The sequence below is a fragment of the Corylus avellana genome, chromosome 4, assembly GCF_965113065.1.
Source record: "Corylus avellana chromosome 4, dhCorAvel1.hap1.2, whole genome shotgun sequence".
In the NCBI taxonomy this organism is placed as follows: domain Eukaryota; kingdom Viridiplantae; phylum Streptophyta; class Magnoliopsida; order Fagales; family Betulaceae; genus Corylus; species Corylus avellana.
This window is the reverse complement of record NC_142493.1, coordinates 12,248,339-12,267,199: the sequence shown is the minus strand read 5'-3', so window position 1 is coordinate 12,267,199 and position 18,861 is coordinate 12,248,339. Positions and strand designations below refer to the sequence as shown.

General features: G+C 36.5%; 2 protein-coding genes across 3 annotated transcripts; both read right to left on the bottom strand.

Moving 5' to 3' along the window:
- Positions 1 to 655: 655 nt before the first annotated feature.
- Positions 656 to 4,955, bottom strand: LOC132178994 (uncharacterized). 2 transcript variants are annotated; one of them, XM_059591596.2, is made up of 10 exons: positions 4,781 to 4,955; positions 4,614 to 4,640; positions 4,300 to 4,422; positions 3,284 to 3,530; positions 3,038 to 3,118; positions 2,891 to 2,950; positions 2,662 to 2,748; positions 2,131 to 2,427; positions 1,505 to 1,960; positions 656 to 1,334 (listed from the first exon to the last, which is right to left on the bottom strand). In XM_059591596.2, the coding sequence occupies exons 1-10, from the start codon at positions 4,834 to 4,836 to the stop codon at positions 858 to 860; spliced, it is 1,911 nt and encodes a 636-aa protein (XP_059447579.2). In that variant the 5' UTR covers positions 4,837 to 4,955; the 3' UTR covers positions 656 to 857. The 2 variants fall into 2 exon arrangements, with proteins under 2 accessions (XP_059447579.2, XP_059447580.2); XM_059591597.2 differs by lacking the exon at positions 2,891 to 2,950.
- An 8,569-nt stretch (positions 4,956 to 13,524) lies between these two features.
- Positions 13,525 to 14,220, bottom strand: LOC148586328 (uncharacterized). Its single transcript, XM_088515566.1, has one exon. It carries the CDS (start codon positions 14,218 to 14,220, stop codon positions 13,525 to 13,527), a length of 696 nt encoding a protein of 231 aa, XP_088371692.1.
- Positions 14,221 to 18,861: the final 4,641 nt, after the last annotated feature.

Genomic DNA, 18,861 nt, shown 5'->3' with positions numbered 1-18,861 from the left:
ATTATAGAAAAGGAAAATAAATGTTTATTTGTATTTTGATGTCCATTTCGAGTACATACTATACCCTATTATTCTACTCTCATTTCATTAGATTGATGTGATAATGCCCTTCAATTCTTGAGTCTTTTTTTTAACAATAAAAAATTCAAGGGTTGATAAGCATTACACATCAAGAAAAAACAAAAAAAAATGCATAGTCTATTAAAAGAATAAAATTAAAAGACCCCATACCAGTCCCCAAGAGGTAGATCAATCGGCTAGGATCACGCTGAATAAAGCGGAGGTCACTAATTTGAATTCCCTTCTCTCTTCTTGTGTGAACATGTCAAAAAAAAAAAAAAAAAAAAAAAAAACCCCACACCAACTCTTGGTGGAAGAAAAAAAAAAGATATTTGTGGTGTTAAATATTTGGTTACAAGTGCCAACTTCTGCACCCAACAGTAGCCTATTGTAACCCCACCAAATCTAAATTAAACTGCATTTCCCATATACCACACCCCTCTCCCTCTTTTCCCATTTGTATTGGGAAAACCCCCCACACACCTCTTCACTATTGTATTACTATCTTTAATATACATATATATAATGCTACACTAGTATTTGTGGTTTATATAATGCTACACTACTAGTATTTGTGGTTTTAAAAGCCATCCTATGAAAGCAAGTGTAGTATTCTCATATGCAACCACAAATGTTATTTCTAAATTTTGGTACATTTTTAACAGATAGTTCACAATGAAATCCTATTTCAGTGCCATTTCACATCTAGTATTGGTGTGCTGATGCAAATACATCAATTCAACATAATCCAAAATAAAGTTTATCAGCTGTGATTCAACTTTAGCTGGTGCAATCACCTAAAGTTCACCTAATATTTTCCCATTAAAAACTTGAACCTGCTCCAAGTGCTTTTTCCCTCTTAAGTGAGAAGCCAAGTCGATCTTCCCAGTGCAGTTTACATTACAGATGTAGCACTTGAAAGTGGAATTCTTCACACGAATAGCTTCTTTCTTTGCATTCTTTTGCTGGCCTAGTGTTTTTTCCTTGTCAGTAAGGATAATCTTTTGTTTCAATCCAAAGTTTGGCTGGTTCTTTGCTTTCAGTGCCTCAATAGTGGCCTTGTGTTTCTCCCCTTTACGGTGCATAAGCAAGGTTCTTTTGCTTGTTGTGGTTACCTGACATATAGCACAAGTCCACTCTTTTTGAACTTCCTTAAACACGTGTATATCAGGAAGTTCTCTGGGTGCTGCAACTGCCACATCTGGTCCTTCAATCTCCATAGTGGTTGATGTTCTGTTATCAGTTGGATCGAGACTACGCTTCGGTACAAAAATCTGCAAATACATTTAAGACGGATTAGAAGTAAAATTGTTGTTTTGTTATTTCCACCCTATCTGTAGAAAGGCATAAGAAAACACTGAAGCAACATATGATCCATAAACATGGACAATTCAATTGCTGATAATGACGGCAACTTTAGAGGCGGAACTAGGTGTTCTGGCACCTGTTTTGTGGGCTGATTAGATTCCTCTGCAGTTGAAGACAAGACACTCTTTGGCTGGCCTTGCCCTTTTTCATCATGATTTGTAGTAGTGCTCCCTCTCAATCCATTGGTAGATTCAATCTTTTGAGGCTTCTGTATTGGCTGATCAGTTGTCTCTGTAGTTGAAGCCAATACCGTTAAAAAAGACCCAAAATTGACAATGTTTGGCTGGTTCTTTCCTTTCAGTGCCTCATAAGTAGCCTTGTGTTTCTTCTCTTGAAGGTGTATATTCAATGGTTTTTCACTTTCAGTGGTCACCTGACATATAGCACCAGTCCACTCTTTTTGAACTTCCTTAAACACGTGTATATCAGGAAGTTCTCTGGGTGCTGCAACTGCCACATCTGGTCCTTCAATCTCCATAGTGGTTGATGTTTTGTTATCAGTTGGATCGAGACTACGCTCCGGTACAAAAATCTGCAAATACGTTTAAGACAGATTAGAAGTAAAATTGTTGTTTTGTTATTTCCACCCTATTTGTAGAAAGGCATAAGAAAACACTGAAGCAACATATGATCCATAAACATGGACAATTCAATTGCAGATAATGATGGCAACTTTAGAGGCGGAACTAGGTGTTCTGGCACCTGTTTTGTGGGCTGATCAGATTCCTTTGCAGTTGAAGACAAGACACTCTTTGGCTGGCCTTGCCCTTTTTCATCATGATTTGTAGTAGTGCTCCCTCTCAATCCATTGGTAGATTCAATCTTTTGTGGATTCTCCATTGGCTGATAAGTTGTCTTTATAGTTGAAGCCAATACCGGTAAAACAGACCCAAAATTGATAATGTTCGACTGGTTCTTTGCTTTCAATGCCTCATAAGTAGCCTTGTGTTTCTTCTCTTGAAGGTGCATATTCAATGTTTTTTCACTTTCAGTGGTTAACTGACATATAGCACAAGTCCACAACATTATGGAGATCTCTAATTTAAACATAAACATGGACAATTAAATTGCAGATAAGGTTGACAACTCCAAGCACACTCCGAAATTAAACCCTCAAATCCATGTTATTAACCCCACAACTTTTAAGCATTCAAAGACCTATCCCCATGCATATACTCAATTTCCATGAAGCTTAAAAATAAACTCCCACTTATATATAAAAAGAAACCTTACCTGGTTGGCTGCAGGCACTTCCTTTTTCTCTGTTACTTCCACAGCTTTATTATCTATCTCCAGTATATCAGGTTCTTTGCTGTATGACTACATCAAGAGAGAGAAAAGAGTGGAGATTAGCTCTCAAGAAATTAAGTAAATAAAATTGTGTATTTCTCGTAAGAACATATTTTATATCTTTTCTTCTCCAACAAGCAAATATCAAGTTATTTTTTTGGAAAATACATACTCCATCAATGATTGCTGGAAATAATTCTTCCCGCAGGGATGGATCATTGTACTCATTTGACTGAAACCAACAACCAATGGCATAAGAATATACTCAAAGAATCATAGTTAATGTTCTCTTTGCATCAATGACAACTAAAAGCTTTACCCACTCCACTTCTTTTTTCTCTGTAGCAGTTGCAATTGCTTTGATCTCTTCCACGTCAACATTAGGCTTTTGGGTCTCAAACTGAAAAAAGGTAAAGGAATCAAATTTGTGTATTAGTCCTATGCCATCCAATTATGAATACTTTTTTATTTGAATGTTTATTTCAACATATGGAATGCAGAAAACCGATTTCAAACTGAACAGATTGTGTAAAAGTGACAGACCTAATTACCATGAAGTCCATACCTCTTTATCAATGAGTTTCTCAAGAGCTTTAGGTCCATTCCCTTTGATATATCTCTCTGCCTCAGCTAGAAATTGATCTCTCTTGCATAAGAGCACCATCCACTTACGGAATTCATCAACAATAACTTGTGGGTTAAGTAAGAGGTATGGACGAACAAGGTGATTGTAGACGTAAAAAGCACCATTGAAATAGGGTATAACCAGGAAGGAGATGATCATTAACTTAATATGAGGCCAGAACTTTATCCTGACAATAAAAAATGATAAATGCAAAACATAAACAAGACATATCATACACATGTATTTGGGAAAACACGTAAAGAAAAGGCAAAGCCCTGATCAGATTTAGTAGCCTGTTTGCTCATTTCCAACAATATTTCCCTCCTTAAATCCTATGTTATGTTATTTAGCAACCTTATCCTTAAATGCTACATTTTGCTCTTATTAACTTCATAATATTTACGTAACAAATAACTCTTAGTTATAGGGTAATTGAGGCAAGTAAATATAAAATAAGTATGGTAATCAAATCGATCAAACCTACCAATTGTAGAAAGTAAATATCCTACAAGGAAGTTTGAAAGGCTGGCCAATCAGGTCTCGGGGCTAAGTGAATCAGTGTTTTCTGGTTAGCTGTTTCATCGGAGGATTAAAAGAAAACATTAAGCTGGACATAAAGATATGTTTTCTGGTTAGCTGTTTCATCGGAGGATTAAAAGAAAACATTAAGCTGGACATAAAGATATGTTTTCTGGTTAGCTGTTTCATCGGAGGATTAAAAGAAAACATTAAGCTGGACATAAAGATATGTTTTCTGGTTAGCTGTTTCATCGGAGGATGTTGTCTTGCTGCTCTGCAGGAAGAAAAGCAGAGCAGCAAGACAACATCCTACAAATTGTCACCTATCAATCCGTTATTTAGCACAAAACGCTGGGTTCCAAATCAAGTTCTCTCTTGCTTGCTTGGCACTCATGCAGAGATATAGAGATAAGGGAGTGAAGGGTTAATAGAGTTACCATTGAAGGATGTTGACGAAAGAATGCTCAAAGAGTGAAAGCAAAGAGAAGGAAATCCAATATGTCACCAACTTCTTTGTCTCCCAATTTGAATCCCTTTCAATTGCCCGGATCGAAGCAAATCTGTTAACGAAATACATATTTTAAACATCATCTTCGAATCATCCACCAAACTATGTAACAAATTAGAATTTCAAAGCAATTCGACACACCCAGTTGAAACAAAGAAAGTCTCAGAACCTTACATTATCAACATGGAGAGAGAGAAAGAGAGAGAGAGAGAGAGAGAGAGAGAGAGAGAGAGAGAGACTTACAGAGGATACCCCAAAGCCAATAGAGGCCTGCAAGTAAAAAGGCAGAGAATACTTAGACACTCGAATTCTTCTTCATGATCCCACACTTTCTAAACTAAAACAAATGTGAAAGAAATGAAAGTAAAATTTCTAACTTTTTGATCGCTTGGTCATGAGAAAATGCATACCATGCAAGAAGGCGAAGGAGATTCAGCGCAAACATGAGAATACCCACGAGACCCATGTTGAAGTTGAACGAATCTGTTTGGGTCTCTCTGCTTGAATTTCCAGCACAAGTGAAGATGGAAGACAAAGAGAACCCATGAGAGCAAAAGAAGTGAAGTTAAAGCAGTTAAGAGGAAAGTCGAGGAGTCGCCATTCTCGTACTATGAGGATTCGTGGGCCCCAAACCAAAGTTATATAACGTGGGCCACGTGAGATGGACGGTTCGGATGAGCTTAATGAACACGTGGTGCATTTGTACAGCCAATAATGACATTTTTTTCTTCTTCTTTTCTTTTCTCCTAAAAGCCACATGGGCAATTTTGAAAAAGTTATGGGACCTTTGGACATATCTGCAAAAATTGTCTTCAAAAATAATGAAAAAAAAAAAAAAAAAAACGAATTAAAGAGAAAAAGGTACAGAAAAATGGGGGAGGTTTCCTCCATGTTAAGGAGCTCTCATCTTTGTGCTGATACACAAAAACTTAGCTATGAAGATAGGTATTTTTTTTGTGTCTTGTTGTGTGACACGAGTGTTTCAATTTTTTATTACGATATTTTACAATTTTAAATAAATAATAGATTTTCAAATTACCTAATTTTGGTTGTTTTTAGATATCGAAACACTTGAAATATGCTACTTATTAAAAATGTGAGAAAATTATAATTTATCCCCCCTAAAGTTGACAGCGTTTTTCAATTAGAACACCAAAATTTCAATTTTTGCAATTCACCCCCCTAATGTTCCAAATTTTTATAATTTGACAAATTGTGTCCAAAACTTCTCATATTGCCCATAATTTTTATTTTTTTATATATAAAAAAAATAAAAAATAAAAAAGAATACAGGGGTGGCCGTAGCCACCCCTTTGCCCATCTGGCCATTTTTGCACCCCCAAATTTTTTTTTTCATAAAAAAAAAAAAAAAAAAAAAAATCGGGGGCAATATAGGAATTTTGAGATAATATTGGTCGAATTGAAAAAAATTGAAACTTTGTGAGGGTGGATTGCAAAAATTGAAACTTTGATGTTCGAATTGAAAAACGCTGTCAACTTTGAAGGAGTAAACTGTAATTTTTCCTAAAAATGTATTATATTTTCGTTGATAATTAAGTATATTTTCATTAGATTATTTCTCTTTATGTTATAAAAAAAGTTTTAAGCCAAAAATTGGCTTTTAATTTTATGAATAAAAAGCGTCACTATAAGTGAAAATTAAATCTTTTGAGTGCAAAATTATTTTTAGTTATCTTAATAATATGCTACTTTTTAATATGTAACATTTTTTTAAGTGTTTTGATGTCAAAAATAGCCTAAATTACGTAATTTGAAAGTCTATAATTCTAAAGAAATTATAAAAAATCATGATCCTTCGATTTCAACGGATCTAATTTTAATTGGAATTGAACCTAAGCCAAATTTTTGTGTAAATCTGTCCTACCACGGATGGCTCCACTGAATTCTAGTGGCCATAAAGTTTGCGACAGGTGATAAAATGACTAATTGATGCCAAAGGTTTATGGCCATATTACATGAAAAACATTTTCTCCCTTATTGATTTGGCCAAATTCCAAGTGGGAAATAAATAAATTTTTAATTTACTAGCTGATTGGCTTAATCTATTTTAATGAGCAATTCCTATTGGCCTTTCAAGCAATCTAGTTACCTTGACATGGTATAAAGTGCTTCCAAGTGAAAACACAACATCCATGGTTGATGGTTCAAACATTTGGGTTGGCTGAGTCAAATTTTGGAAAGCAAACTCACAGATTTGATCTTGAGGCAAGCAAAGGAATAAGCAACTCAGCCAAGTTGAATAATCTTAAAAAGTAAATGTTACACCTACAATTATTGTTGGTCTGGTTGATATATGTCTCTATGTGACTAGAAGCGACGTAAATTAGCTACTAAAATTTTTTTAACATCCTTTAATCACATGTTAACACGTATCTATAAGTTTTAAAAGAGTTGTAGGTTTAACATTTTTCTAATCTTAAAATAAAACAAGAGTTAACTTCTAGGCTAAAAATAGCATGTAGTTATTAATCTTATACTAACTACTAACCTCTAAGTGTCTATGTATATATATAGAAGATGCGGTTTTGATTTTTTTTTTTATTTTTCTCCCTTTTTTTGGTTCTTTTAAAAAGCTAACTGACAATTATTAAATAACCATTAACCGCTTAGGCAATTAGCGGAGGTGGTTGGCCTATTTTACTTATTACTTAGGCAATTGCGTTTAACAGTTTTAATCACCTTTTCATTCCTATTTTTTTTTTCTTAAAAAAAATAAATCAATAAATAAATAATTAAAAATAAAATTATCCAAGTTTGACTCAAATATCAAATTTGACTTGTCCCACAATTTTTGTCAGGCATATTTGGATGCCAAAGAATTCGACACCACATTTGACCATGTCGATTCAACTCCCTGGCTGCCAACGTTCCGCTCGTTGCGGGGAAGTGTGAAGGCCGTACATACTTCAAATATCAAATATGACTTGTCCCCACAATTTTTGTCAGCCATATTTGGATACCAAAGAATCCGACACCACATTTAATCCCGGTGAGTGTCGGTGACCATGTCGATTCAACTCCCTGGCTGTCAATAGGCCTGGGTATCGGTCAAAACGGTCCGGTTAAAGACCTTATCGGTTATTAACCGATAATTTTCGGTTAAATGGTTTATTAACCGATACCGAACCAATAAGAATTTTAACCGATAATTTCGGTTAAAACGGTACACGGTTAAACGGTCCGGTTAAACCGGTTAACCGATTTAACCGAGAGCTTTATATTGATTTATTTTGTTAGGCCAAAAACAAAAAATGAGTCTTTTTTTACTTTTGAGAGACCAAATACTTTTTGTTGGGCTAAAATAACTTATTAAAAATTAGTTGTTTTAGGGACCAAATACTTTTTGTTGGGACCCAAATATTTGTTTTTTGGGCTAAAAATTGAGGCTTTTTTATATTGATCCACGTCAACTTTTTTTTTTTTTTATATTATAAAATACATTTTTCCAAAGCAAATGGACTAATTAACATAATGAATGCTAATTAGACTAGCAAAACTAGTTAATGAAAAATGCTTTTACCAAAGGCAAATAAATGCCATCAAATGCCATCACTTAAAAAAAAAACATCAAACCTACCCAAACCCAAATTAAAATAAAATTCATTAATGAATAATAAACAAAGTATTAACTAATTAAAGTCACTTAGCAAAAGGAAAATAAGTCATGGGCAACACCATTACACAAATTCGGAAACCTGTGTCACTTGTGGGAATTTGGAAACCTCTCTAAAAGACTAAACGGCGCCGTTTTGGGGCTAGAATTAAAAAAAGAAAAAAAAAAAAAATTCGGTTTCTTATCGGTTAAATCGGTTAACCGATAAGAACCGCTTAACCGGACCGGACCGGACCGGACCGAATTCCGGTATACTTTTTTTAACCGATAAGGATATCGGCATATCGGCTACGGTTTATATCGGTTCGGTCGAAGCCGGTAGACGGCCGGTTAAACGGTAACGGTTAATTTGCCCACCCCTAGCTGTCAACGCTCCATTCGTTGTGGGGAAGTGTGAATGCCGTGTGGGGAAGTGTGAATGCCGTACATACTTCCAAGACTTGGAAAGCAAAAACACTAGAACGGCCCCCCCAACAATAAAAATGACATTCTTCCTAGCATATTTGTGAGATTTCATTTTTTTTTTTTTCTGCATACATTTAAAATGATTCAAATAATCTTGGAAAACCTTATAAATAAAGTCTTGTACACAATAAGGAAAAAAAAAAAAAAAAAATCTTGCACATAATAAAAAAAATTAAGAGAAAAGTGACGTTGAAACCCCTCGTACTATTTACCTTATGTCAAATTAGATATTCTAATTTACATGGTGTTAAAATGAGTAAAAAAAAAAAAAAAAGTTGTCATATGCAACATTAGTGTTTAATGAACGGAAATGTGGTCACGCTCGTGACTACTTTGCAATATTTCTTCTTACCAAATGTCCTCGATATTATTAAAAAAATTCAAAAAAAATCTAATGAGTTGTGGAACCACCCGGATGTATGTCAATAAGATAGAGATACGCATTCTTTTAAGGACAAGCACCCTTATCTATGAAAGAAAGCAAATAAACTTGCTTTTGGCGAAATGAATTCTTAGCTTCGCTCTTGTTTTATATATAGACAATGAGTTATAATTGTAATTAAGTTTGACAAACTTAAACTTGATACAAACTAGCAAAACTAATACAATACAAACAAGTAGAACAAATACAACTAGAATGCTAAAGCTCAATTTGGTTTGCAGAATAGACCCTTGGATTAGACTAGCTCACAGTAGGTATAGCTAATCCTTTATTTAGTAACACTCTATTACTATATTCCTATGAAATTACTAATCTTATACACATAGAGTTAGCTAAGCCACTCAAATAAGTGGCTTAGCTAATCCTTTCATGTGGGATTAAATTAATCATATAAATTGCAACAAAAAAACCCCACTTGTGGGATTAAATTTCGTTCTCTTTCTCTAATTCTTCTATGTTTCATTCTCTCCTCTCTGTTTCTCTTTTCTCCGTCTCTATATTTCATTCTCTTTCTCTTTTTTCTCTAATTCTTCTGGTACAGTTTTTCTGCAAGTGCAAACGATTTTTTTTTTTTTTTTTTTTTGTCTCCCTTCTCTATACCGTCTCTCTTTTCTGTACCATTTTTCAGTTTTTTATTTTTATTTTTATTTTGTTTTTTGATTTCTTTTGATTCTCTGTACCGTTTCTCTCTGATTTTCTTCTCTTAGTCTCTCTATTTTTTTTTTTTTAAAAAAAAAAAAAATTATGTTTCTCCGTCTCTCTTCTCTGTACCTTTTTTTTTTTTAATTTATTTATTTGACAAGGAAACATAATCAGCAATGACGCAGCACCGAGGGAAGGCTGGAACTTAGGACAAAAAAAAAAAAGAACCAAGTTGGAGTCACACCAACAAAGAAAAAGAGCATCTCGCTCAACTAGAATATCTCACTCATGATAATAGAGAATAAAATATACTTTCATTGGTAATCATTAATGGGTACAGATCCATCCTTATATAGATGCTATCTACTTATTCTAGTAGGACTAGGAAAAGAAAAGCTAGTACATAAAAGTTAATCCCTAAAAGCCTATAATTACAAAGACTACATGGAAAATGATTCAGTTTCTTAGAGCAAATTGGACTTCAATGAACACATGGGCTTTTCGTGTGGTCCTCATATTGTAGGACTTGTTGCTTATTGAAACACAAAAGACAACATTTATAACTACAGATAGATAAATTCTGTACTTCATCATATTCCCTCCCCCTTAAAAAGAACTCGCCTCTAGCGAGTGGCGGGATTGATAATGATCATATAAATCTGGGTTTAGTCATTGAACTTCCTCGGTCTATAACCAACAACAATCTGACATGGGCCTGCGCCATTTAACCAAAAAATTTTGATAACCTCCCCGCCTAGTAGAAACCAGTTGATCATCTAAAATATCTTCTATTTCTTCTTTAGGCTTAACATGAGTAGGTAGATTGATAAGAGTTGGTTCCGAGACAACTTCGTCAACATGACCTTCATAAGCAGTTAGATCTTCCACATTGAAAATGGGGCTGATGTGTAGAGTAAAAGGAAGCTCAATATGATATGCATTAGATCCCAACCTTTGCAAGATCTTAAATTGACCCGCTCGATGATGGTGAAGCTTTTGGAACACCCCCTTTGGAAATCGCTCCAATCAAATCCGGATGAGAACAAGGTCCCCAGGCTTGAACTCCACATGACGTCTATATTGATCTGCTTGACGTCTGTAATTTTTAGAGGTAATAGCGAGGCGCTTTCTTACCTCATTATGAATGTCATGTATGTGTTTTGTAAAATCTTCGGCTCCCTCGCATGCTTGGGATGTAGTGGGTAAAGGAGATAAATCAATTGGCAACTTTGGTCGTGCACCTTTGACATTCTCAAAAGGTGATAAACTAGTACTCCGATTAACTAAACAGTTATAAGCAAATTCAGCATGGGATAACAAGAGATCCCATGAAGTATGATGATCTGTCACTAAACATCTAAGGAGGTTGCCCAAACTACGGTATATTGCCTCTATTTGCCCATCAGTTTGCGGATGGGAGGCACTAGAGAATTTGAGTTTGGTCTCCATTTTGGCCCACAAAGCTTTCCAGAAGTAACTCAAAAATTTGACATCCATATCAGAGACAATTGAGTGAGGCAGACCATGAAGGCGAACCACTTTAGCAAAAAAGAGAGATGCCACCCACGATGCATTGTAAGTCTTAGAACAAGCTAAGAAGTGTGCCATTTTAGATAACCGGTCCACTACAACGAATATAGAGTCATGACCCCGTATGGTCTTTGGGAGTCCAAGAACAAAATCCATGCTAAGGTCCAACCAAGGACCCACAAGTATGGGTAAAGGGGTATAATGCCCTGCATTGGTTTGGTTTCCTTTTGATAGTTGACAAGTTCGACAATGCTTGACAATAGTTGTCACTTGCTTCTTTAAACTAGGTTTTTTTAAACTAGGCCAATAATATCGATCTTCCACAAGAGAGATGGTTTTATCACATCCACAGTGGCCAGCCAAAATCACTAATGGACGTATCATGTAGGCACAGTCGTGTTCCATAAAATAAAAATCCATCCAGTAAAGAGTAGGTGCCCTGCAATGCTCCTGGGTTGTCTCTCAATTGTGTATATATAGAACCAAAGTCATGGTCAGCTTGGTAGAGCCCTTTAATGTCTTCAAAGCACACCACGTCAGTAGTCATGGCATTAAGCAAAAATGATTTGCGACTAAGCGCATCTACCACAAGGTTTTCAGTGCCTGCTTTATGTTTTAACACAAAAGTGTATTGTTGTAAAAAGTCTACCCATCAAGCATGTCTAGCGTTCAAACGCTTTTGAGAATTAAGATGCCGTAACGAATCATGGTTCGAAAAAATGACAAATGCTTTATGAATGAGATAATGGCGCCAATGCTTCAAAGTTTGCACAACAGCATAAAGTTCCAAGTCATAAGTAGAGTACCTTTTCTTGGCTTCATTCAACTTTTCACTATAAAAGGCCACTGGGTGTCCATCTTGACTTAGTACACCGCCAATACCAAGATGTGAGTTGTCACAGGCAACCTCAAAGGGAGCTTTGAAATTTGGTAGCTAGAGTATAGGGGCTTCGGTGAGGTGTTGTTGATGATTTCAAATGCTTTCTGGGCAGCTATAGTCTACAAGAAAGATCCCTTCTTCGTACATTCAGTAATAGGGGCCATGATAGAACTGAAGCCTTTGACAAAACGTCAATAAAAAGAAGCCAAGCCATGGAAGCTTCATACCTCATGGATGTTGTTTGGCAGGGCCCAGTCAAGAACTGCTTTAATTTTTCCAAGATCTACGACTACTCCTTTAGCTAATACAATGAATCCAAAAAACACCATACTATCTTGTGCGAACGAGCACTTCTTCATATTAACAAAGAAACTTCAAAGCGTAGAGTGAGAAATACTTGTCCCAAGTGGTCAAGGTGTTCAAGTAAACTGTGACTGAAAATCAATATGTCGTCAAAATAGACAACCACAAATTTGCTTATGAATGGTTTGAGGATTTAGTTCATCACTCTCATAAATGTACTAGGGGCATTTGTTAAACCAAAAGGCATCACTAACCATTCAAATAACCCATCTTGTGTCTTGAATGCAGTTTTTCACTCGTCCTCAGGTCGAACATGTATTTGACGGTGAAAACACATTGGCCCCATGTAGTACATCTAACATATCATCAAGGGGAGGAATTGGAAAACGATATTTTATCGTAATCTTGTTGATAACTCTGCTATCAACACACATACGCCAACTCTCATCCTTTTTTGGTGTGAGCAAAATGGGTACGGCACAAGGACTTACGCTTTCACGAATAAATCCGCGATCGAACAACTCTTGCACTTGCCTCTGAAGTTCCCTGTGTTTTGCAAGACTCATTTGATATGCTGGTAGATTTGGTAATATTGGACCAGGTACAAGGTCAATGGCATGTTGAATGTTTCTCATTGGGGGTAATGCATTTGGTAATTCTATGGGGGCCAAATCTGCAAATTCTTTCAACAATTTATGAACTTTGGCTGGTGGAGCGTTACAATCGTTGTTGTGCTTCACCTGTGATAGCACAAGAAGGGTCACCCCCCACTCAGTGCAAGCTTCTATGAATTTATAAAGAGTCAAAACACGTACTTCCTCCTTGGGCTTTTCCCCAAAATCTTCTAGTTTCATAGGTTGTAAAGTCATCCTATGCCCTTTGAACAAAAATGTATATGTATTTGTAAACCCATAGTATTTTACTCTCCTGTCATATAGCCATGACCTACCCAGTAAAATATGGCAAGCTTTCATTGGAATAACATCACACCATATGTCATCTTTGTATTGTTGTCCTAATGAAAAAGAAACTAGACATCGGGTCTTGATAGGGATTAAGATATCATCCACCCAACTAACCTTATAGGGCTTTGGGTGCTTCTCAGTAGGAAATTTCATCTTTTCCACTGCCTCATGTGAGATAACATTCATACCACTACTGTTATCAATAATTAAATTTAAAGTTTTACCTTGATGTTCAACACGGTGTGGAAAATATTTGTCCAAAGCCATTCCTCTTCATCCTTCTCTTCTGTTTTCTAGCCAATTAAAATCCTCTTGATTACGCATAAAGGAAGGTTAGAGCCATCCAACCATTCTTCGAAAACTTTTGCATCAACTTCCTTTTGTGTTTTGAGTTGGTGACCTGAGGTAGTGGTCTCCCCTTCCTCATTGCACAAGAATATAGGTTTATGTTCACGCACCGGACACACAACAGCAAAATGCCCAAGCCCATCACAACAGTAGCATTCTTCCTTGCCTCTCTCAAACCGTGGACCTACTACCAATTTTCCACACTCATCTCTATTTTGTTGAGTCTGTTCAGATATGCTTGACGATTTCATAGTGCTTTTGTCTGGTATGAATGTGGAAGGAACTTTGTTAAAAGGTTGAGAACCTTTGTTGGCAGCAATGTTCCAATTTGAAGTAGTGTTAGGTCTAGGTGTGAAACTTCTAAGTTGTTGCTCAATCCTCATAGCTAGTTGATATGCTTCTTCTATACTGACCAATCTGACAGTAAGCAACTCTCTGCGAATGTCTTCGTGGAGGCTTGCTTTAAAATGGGTAATGGCTTGCCGCTCCGTCTCTGACACTTGACTTCTTATACTTAATTCGTGAAACTTGTGTGTGTATTCATCCATGGTTGTGTCTCCTTGTCGGAGGGCGAGGAGCGCTTCGAACAGGGACTCTTCATAGTCAATGGGCAAGTACTTCTCTTGTAGGCGTAACTTCATCTCCTCCCAAGTTGAAACAAGAGGCTGACGTAGCCTCTATAGTTGTTCCTCAACACTGTGCCACCACACACAAGCATGCCCCTTAAGTTTCGTCTTCACAAATCAAACTTTACGGTCAAGGGGTAAATTGAACCACTCAAAATAGTCATCCAACAAGGTCACCCAATCTTGGAATGCTTGAGGGTCAATTTTGCCATGAAAATCTGCAACATCTACACGGATTCGTTTGGTCACATCAACAAAACGATAGTCAAATGAATCTGCTCTCTCAGTAAGCTGCTGCTAGGGAGTACAATGGTTTGGTGTGGTATTGAAAAAAGAAGCAAACGTTAGTGAGCGTGATTCCCATTGTGGAGGAGGCTTGTACGACCACTCCTTGGTCAATGGAGGATGGGTATGGGTCTCCTGGTGGAGTTGAGAAACACATTGCACTTTCTCATGAGATTCAACGTTTTCCCCTCCAATTGCTACTTCTTGATCGTTGTCGACGATATCTTCAATTTTGGTCTTTCCTCCTGAGCTCTCTGGTTTGTCAATCACGTGATTCCATAGGGTATCCACCCGTTTGTTCAATGAGCCCAACTAATGAGCCATCTCAAGCAACAAGTCATCCCTTTGTTGACTCAGCGATTGGCATCCTTACAATCTGGCACTGCGGGTATTCATTGTAGAATAATTTTAGAGTGATGGGTGTGATTTGAGTGGAGTTTGTTGAGACTTGCATCAAACGGAAACACAGTTTTGGTGTTGTACGTGATGCCTTGCGATATTGAGGGTGCAGATCGTCAATTGTTGTAGAAAACAATTGATTCTGTCTCTGATACCAATTTGATGTAGCACCAAGGGAAGGCTAGAACTTAGGACAAAAAAGAAGAAGAAAAGAACAAGGTTGGCATCACACCAACAAAGAGAAAGAGCCTCTCGCTCAACTAGAGTATCTCACTCATGATAATAGAAAATAAAATATAACTTTTATTGATAATCATTAATGGGTACAGATCCATTCTTATATAGATACTATCTACCTATTCTAGTATGACTAGGAAAAGAAAAACTAGTACAAAAAGTAAATCTCTGTAAGCCTATAATTACAAAGACTACACTGAAAAGGATTTAGTTTCCTTGAGCAAATTGGACTTCAATGAACACATGGGCTTTTCGTGTGGTCCTCATATTGTAGCACTTGTTGCTTATTGAAACACCAAAGACAATATTTATAACTGTAGATAGATAAACTATGTACTCCATCATGCAAGTTTTTTATACAATACAAATATATAATCTGTTTTTTCTTTTCTTTTCTTTTGATTCTCTATATATTCTCCAACTATATTTTTTTTGATTTCAAGATTGAGTTTGATTTTGTTTTCTTCAATTATATATTTTTATATAAATAATTTTGTAGCATAATTGCAACAAAAAAAAAAAAAAAAAAAAAACGGCCACATACCTGACATAATTAAAAAAAAAAAAAAAAAAAAAAGGAAATTATAGTAAAATTGTTTATGTTTCAAAAAAAAAAAAAGAATGAAATTCCTTAATAATATAAATTGTATTTGTATTATAAGGGTATTTTAGGAAATTTGATCACAATATGATTCTATTCACCAACATATTGCATTGTACTAAATGAAGGAATTGGATTAGCTAGTCTATTCCAGCTTTACAACCAAACAAAGGAATATGAGTAGCTAATCTATTACACACTCTTCTATTCCCAGTAGTAGCTAATCATTTTCTAATGGACTAGACATTCCGCGAACCAAATGAGGCCAAAGGGAAGAGATAAAAACAACTATAAGGATAATGCAAGCGAGTGGTCTTTGAGATAATGCTAGAGAGTGGTCTTTGAATCCAAAACAAATTCTGTTGGTTCCTTAACGCCCCCTCAAACGAATGAGAGGGGGAGTGACCATGAGTTTGTCTCTAAGGAAACGAAAACGAGAGGAGGTAAGACCCTTTGTGAAGATATCAGCACATTGATCTTGAGTTGGAATGTAGCTAGCACTTAGATCTTTGTGAAGAATTTTCTCACAGATGAAGTGGTAGTCAACTTCTATATGCTTGGTACAAGCATGGTACATGAGATTGGAAGCTAAGATAATAGCTCCTATATTATCACACCAGAGTACAAGAGGATCATGGAGAGAAATTGCAATTCTTTTAGTAGCATTCGAAGCCATGAGAGCTCAGCTACTGTGATGGCCATGGCACGATATTCAATTTCTGTGCCTAGATCTCAAGACAACAGACTACTTCTTAGCATGCCAAGATAAGTTGGAGCCGAAGAAAACGCAACACCCCTGTCGTGGATCTGCGATCTAGAGGATCCCCTGCCCAGTCAGAATCACAGCATGCCTAAAGTTGAAGAGGACCTGGAGTGAAGTGAAGGCCATGATCTGGTGTGCCTTTAAGGTACCTTAGGACTCTTTTAGCCGCCTTCATATGTTCATTGGTTGGACAATAGAAGAATTGGCACAGTTGGTTGACAGTATATGCTATGTCAGGCATTGAATCCAAAACAAACTCTGTTGGTTCCGTAACAATCTATAGATATGAGATGGGGATTACTTTGTGTGTAATTTCTAGTGCGAGAGAAAAACAACAAATTTCAAGGCAACAAGAGACTCCTAGCAAGGCAACAAGTTCGATACTCTCCATGTGACTCCCAACAAAGCAACAAGAGAGCTTAGTAACAACCTTAAGTTCCATTGAATTACTATCACTTGTGGTGGTTCAGTGACGTTAATGAAATTTTTGAAGTGGTTGAATATCTACTAGGTAAAAGTTCAACTCTTGAAATAGGAATCTACAATTTTATTAATATTAGCTGTATTGAATCACATTGATATTTTGATGGGGTTGGGTCAAACTATGGCTCAATCAGACTTGAAGGAGTGCGTACAATTCTCACCATCTAGGTCACTCTTATGCAGCTCCCAGCAGGTAGGTGTTATTATGGTTACGCCTAAGTAAAATAACTATAATTGGTATCCCTTGTATGCCTTTTTAATGCTTTTTTTTTAAAAAAAGGTTTCATCAAGTGAATGGGCTACAATAATGACTATTTAAGATAAAGGAATTGCCAAATTTTATACGAAAATGGGCACAAAATGTAGCTTTTTAGCTACAAGGGCAAGAGCTTTGTTCTTTCTGCCACCAATACTTCAATGGAATCAACTTTCTTTCTTTTAGCGACTTGGTACCTATTAAATACCTATATAGTAACATGGTATATAATAACTAGTACTAATGTATTAACTATTAAGTGTAAAACGACATTGTTTATATATATATGTTGTTGAGAAAGTTGTTAACCTTGATAGCAACTCAATTCAAATGCCTGCTAAGAAAGAAAAAGGATTAGCAGTGACAGATCGCGAAGTGAGGGGTGTGGTGGTCGTGCCACATCCAATGCTTGAGTGAGAATTTGAGTAAGTTAGATAATAACAAATAATAATAATTGAGAATGAGTAAGGATAGATTTCACCATCCGTTTTATGGAGGTGGGGATGCACCTTTTATAGAGTAGCTGGGAAAGTAAGTTGGAGAATGACTCACACTTGACTCCTTCAAAATATGGAGCGAGGTGGAGTTTGTTGTGTGGGAGATCTTCCCATGATAATCTCTAGAGAAGTTATGAGGCGATCCCATGATAATCTACAAAAAAGTTATGAGGCGATCCCATGATAATCTTTGGAGAGGTTATATGGTGATCTGAAGATGTACCTAGACTCTATTTGGTAGGATTTAGTTCGTTATCCTTCGATTTGGTTGTTGGAGAGTGATTATACTTCCCGATTATTGGGTTAGCATAAGATGGCGCATAACTGCATGATTTGGGGGCGGATCAAGCAATGACACATACGTTTGGAAAAGTGCACTTGGCAGCTTAGTGGGTCGTGGCCTTTAAACCATAGTGGGCCGTCTATTTGGGCTTGTTGGAAATATTTGGTATCAACAGTACCCCGCCATTCCCTTAGGTCACAATGGTGGCCTAATGGGAATAAAGTTTCTTTTATCCCCACCTGAAATGTTACCTTTGTTTTTGCAACTTTTGTATATACTTCTTTGAATTTGATCCAAGCATGCTCCGCCAAAGTCGAGAGAAATTATGCCCTAATCCGAAGATGGTGATTTTGTATGTAGGCATACTCGTGCACTGTTTGAGTGGTATGAGGTTCAAAGCATGAGTCCGTAGGTAAATGTATGGATACATGCATGAGTGGATGCATGCATGAATAGATGCATGATCGGATGTATGTATGTATGTATGTATGTATGTATGCATGTATGTGTGTTGGTAAGTAGGACTTATATAGCTCTTACACAAGGGAGTACTGTTTGCCGGAGTGTACCCTTGCAGGCTTATATGGAGATTTGCTTTGTATCTGCCCTTTTGAGTTTGGAAGTTAAAGTGTCTCTCTTTGTATGTGGAAAAAAAGTCTGGGAAGAGGACCATTCATGTGAGATCCTTTATGTTGTGAAACTGGGAGATTATAAAAAATATGTAGGCTACCCAACACCGTTTTAACTAGCTACATAGAGGAGTACCGTTTTTAAACATATACAGAGTATACCTCTACCAACCTGAGTGGAATGATCACCTTTTAGTTTTCCGTTATTTGAACGGAGGCATTT

Excerpts from the sequence above, each read along its gene's own strand:
- LOC132178994 (XM_059591596.2), bottom strand. The coding sequence starts at position 4,836 with ATGGGTCTCGTGGGTATTCTCATGTTTGCGCTGAATCTCCTTCGCCTT. Across the intron at positions 4,423-4,613 it reads TTGGCTTTGGGGTATCCTCT|ATTTGCTTCGATCCGGGCAA; the intron begins GTAAGTCTCTCT and ends TTTCGTTAACAG. Across the intron at positions 3,119-3,283 it reads AGAAACTCATTGATAAAGAG|TTTGAGACCCAAAAGCCTAA; the intron begins GTATGGACTTCA and ends ACCTTTTTTCAG.
- LOC148586328 (XM_088515566.1), bottom strand. The coding sequence starts at position 14,220 with ATGAAGTTACGCCTACAAGAGAAGTACTTGCCCATTGACTATGAAGAG.